The sequence below is a fragment of the Olea europaea genome, unplaced genomic scaffold (genome assembly GCF_002742605.1).
Source record: "Olea europaea var. sylvestris unplaced genomic scaffold, O_europaea_v1 scaffold1290, whole genome shotgun sequence".
NCBI classification, from domain to species: Eukaryota; Viridiplantae; Streptophyta; class Magnoliopsida; order Lamiales; family Oleaceae; genus Olea; species Olea europaea.
Window position 1 is genome coordinate 119,796 of NW_019230360.1, and position 4,310 is coordinate 124,105.

At 34.4% G+C, this 4,310-nt stretch overlaps 1 protein-coding gene across 1 annotated transcript; it reads right to left on the reverse strand.

Annotated features, from left to right (window-relative positions):
- Positions 1-270: 270 nt before the first annotated feature.
- Positions 271-1,636, reverse strand: LOC111374783 (probable beta-1,4-xylosyltransferase IRX14H). The gene is made up of 2 exons (XM_022997519.1): positions 638-1,636; positions 271-490 (listed from the first exon to the last, which is right to left on the reverse strand). Exons 1-2 carry the CDS (start codon positions 1,354-1,356, stop codon positions 271-273), a joined length of 939 nt encoding a protein of 312 aa, XP_022853287.1. The 5' UTR covers positions 1,357-1,636.
- Between the last annotated feature and the right edge of the window lie 2,674 nt (positions 1,637-4,310).

The window sequence follows — 4,310 nt, forward strand, 5'->3', positions numbered from 1 at the left end:
TTTCCACATGTGGCAGCACATCGAAAGTATGCCACCCCACCACATGGTTTGATGAATTACAAGACGGACCCTGAACTGGCATCGGTGGATTCTTCTCATTCTTCTCTGTCTGAGCCACAGACAGATCTTCTTCAGACCCTCCCGAATGTGCAAGAATCCCAACCGAAACTGCGCCTACCCACTTCACATTCTGGATCTCATCAAATAACTTCATACTATGCATATTACTGTCATCCACAAACATTACTATCCCATCCAACCTATTCTCTTTCACAACTCTGCCCCATCACAAACATGTGGATTCTTCTCATTCTTCTCTGTCTGAGCCACAGACAGATCTTCTTCAGACCCTCCCGAATGTGCAAGAATCCCAACCGAAACTGCGCCTACCCACTTCACATTCTGGATCTCATCAAATAACTCCATACTATGCATATTACTGTCATCCACAAACATTACTATCCCATCCAACCTATTCTCTTTCACAACTCTGCCCCATCACAAACACTTTACCTTGTCAAAATCACAAATCTACTAACTATATAGTTGTATTGAACTAAATTAAAAAAACTTGTACAGTAAATTAACGCGAAGTAAAACTAAAAAAACCAAATAAAGCATGATTAATACAATATACCTTAAGGCCTGTAGTCTCATTTTCACTTCTAATTTATGCCGATCCTCCCATAAAATGGGCATATTAGCATTAAATCCAATATGGAATATTTTAAGGCCTGATTTTGAAATTAGCGTGGCCGTTTCATTGGTGGCGCCACCGGCTTCCACAACAATCCAGATGAGATCATAGGGCACGTTCATCAGAGAATGCATGACCCCAGTTAGATGAAGCGTCTGGAACGTCCGAACGTACGTCGGCGTGATGGCAATCACAGTCCTAGGGCTCTTCACTCCATACTGTATCCTTTGTTCTCTCTGAACCCTCTCGATTATCCGGTGAGCCTTTAACACCTCCTCCGGATCTGGATGCGGCCAAGGCCGGATCAGTATCCCGTGCCTCCCTACCACAACTCTACTCCCCTCCGCTATAATACCATTCACCGCCTCCGTCGACGGTGTGGTGGTAGTAGATGGAAATGAAGTGTGGAAAGCAGAATATAGGTTGGCGGTAGAGGTGGTGGAGGGGGAGGAAGTAGAAAAAATGAGGAGAAATACCAAACGGGAGAATCGGAAACCAAGTACTAGACTAACAAGACAGCAAAGTCCATGTAACAGTAGCCAAAAAATCGTCGCCTGAGACTTTACTCCACCGTCCACGGCGGAGTCCAGCTGCGACGACGCACTTCGAAAGTTGTTGCTCCGGCGGCCCTGCTGCTGCAACGCGGACAGAAGCTTCATTTTTTCCTCCTTCCGGAAACCCTTCGACTCAGTAATGGAGTACCTTCAAAGATATCGGATTTTGGTAGATGGCATTGGGTGGAATTTACTTATAATTGAAATTATTTCTTCAATTTCACGATTCATTTGTTACCTTACTGTCAGCTTCAATTTCTATTTCCAATTTCTGTCCAGCTTACTGATTCTGCTTATTTTCTATAATTGATTCAGCTTATTTTGACTACACATGATTAAATTCCGATTCGGACATGGATGGGAGCTTGTCGGAGTCATATAGGGTGTTGAAATACAGGTAACAACCGGGGTAGTTTAGGAATTTCACTCAGGACTAATGCTGGTAACACAATTTACATCCTGTAATTATGGTTATTTAAGGGAAAAGTTTAAAATAAACACGATTAGAGAAAATTGCATTGTTCTCCCCAACTTATTATATCAGTGGCAAATTGATCCTTAACTTTTAAAAAAAGTAAAATAATCCCAAACCGCTACTCACATTCAACGTTCCAAAAAGCATAAAGCATGTCTTGGAGTGAAGTCCAAGTTTTAAGAGTCTAGACGAGGTTTAAGTGTTAAAAAAAAAAAATAATAATAATAATAATAATAAATTTAATATTATTTGAAATTTTTAATTCTAAAAATTACTTAACACTTAAAATAATGCATAATAAACATCTAAAATTATAAAATACTATATTCACTTAATGATATCTGCAATTAATTAATTATATGATTTTCAAGTTTTCGAAATGCAAAAACTAAGCTCCTATATGGTAGGGATTAAAATTAAATTTTTAGTAAATTTTGATAAAAAAAATTGAAATCTAATTGTGGGATCCATAAAAAATGTGGTTAATATTTATGGTTCGACTTTAACTTAAATTAAAATATGATTTAAATCAGTACCAAATACGGACTTAAATATCTTTCAGATTCAATTTTCAAGTTTTCATTTCTAGCATTTGTATAGATAAAATCATTTAAAAACTTAAAATTAAAGTCAAATAAAATACATTTAAAAAAGGGAAAAAATAATAAAATGCTTAGACACATTGCAGTCAATTAGTTAATTCGTGCTTACTGTCAAGGCAGAATGTTTTCTCTCAAGTCTAAGCACGCTTTTTAGAACACTGCTTACATATGATCATAAAAGAAATGATTCACTTTACATGTCACCATTGGATCCTCCACCACCTCTCCACAATGCACCTACTCACCTGCTACAGAGTCTGTCACCTAACATATAAGAGAATAAAAAAGAAAAAGAATCATTGACCAATTTGTTCCTTAACAAACTTTGGAAACCAACTTGCCATTTAGATAATAATTTAGACCAATAGTGAAATTATATCTCATGATTAGGTGGATTTTATTATATTAATGGTCAATTATCAGTCGAGTTGAGCCATCAAATTTTTTTAGTATAAAGGCACGAGAAAATTGAGGAGAATTGGACACTTGTGTCATTGTTATATATGGGGTCAAAATTAATCAAACTTGAGTACTCAGTCTCGATGATTTCAGATCGACTCCTGACCTAATAAGTCGCGATTTGTTTAAAAATAAAAATAAAAATAAAAATAATCTGATATTGAGAAAATGGAAATGAATCAAATAACACGATAAATTTGAATGATATGTTAACTATATAGTACGCAACGTAATTAATAAAATTAAAATATATGAACAGTTATATACGTTATATTCAACTCAACTTATCAAACATGCTGGTTGATATTAATGATTTCAAAGTACTAATAAGTTTGTCCATATCACTTAGGTATGGTCTTGTTATATTTGATTATTCTACGTATTTCTAATTTATGGATGTTTCGTACATATTTTCATCTAATTTATGGATTTTTCAAGTTGTGAATAAATGATTTTCGATCGGGTTCTTTTGTTTGTTAGCATTTATGGATGCATTTATCAAATGGATCGTCTTACAAAGAATTGATAAAAATACAACACAATTACGAATCTTCTCCAACCGAGAAAGAATGATGGAGCCAAATACAAATCCTTTTATTTCCTTTGTTGTAATTTATTACTTATACCTTTAATAATCAAGGGCTTTAACATCTTTAAAGTAGTTTAGGATTTTTCCTACTTAGGTTATTCATATTCAAACACTTTTAAGCTTGTCGTTTTCGGTTGATTGTTTATTGAATGAAAAAAATATAGAATTTGGAGTTTTCCAATTTTTTATGATTCAAATTGGTATTTGTTAGAATCAATGATTTGTTGGTCAAGAATCAAATTTCAATATTCTTGCGTGAATCAATGAGTGTTGATTATATTCTTATATTTTATTTGAGTCAACGGGCTTTGGCCACGGTGGTTATTTATTTTGGATTATATCATCGAATTAAATACTTTCTTGGTAGAGGTTATCTATACAAAGAATTTCTATCTCAAAGCAAGTACATTCATGATAGGTGCCAAGGATGCTTCTACTCCATTAGCCTTAATGATCAAATGTGATTGGTAATATTCAATATATTTCTTTTACTCGTCTAGATATTGGTTTTGCAGTCAATAAACTTTCAAAATTTATGCATAAGCCCAATGTTGTTCACTGGAGTGAAACAAAACTTTTTTTTTTTTTTTTTTGCAGCAAAATTTATCCGAAAAGCTTACATGTTTTTTTCTCATTTATCTTGGCCACAACCCTATTTCTTGATGTTCAAAGAAAAAAAGATATGTTGCTCAATCTCGACTGGATCTCTATATCGAGTAGTTGCTTTTGCAGTACAAAACTCAGTTGTATAGGTGTAGCTCTCTCGCAACCACTTGATATATTCTTGGTTGCTATATTACAATAATTGGCTCCAATGTTCCAATTCAATTATTTCACTCACAAACAAAACATATTGGAATTGATTTTCACTTTGTCCGTGACAAAATTTCCATCGGGCAACTGCACATCTTTCACCATCAACAATGGATCAATT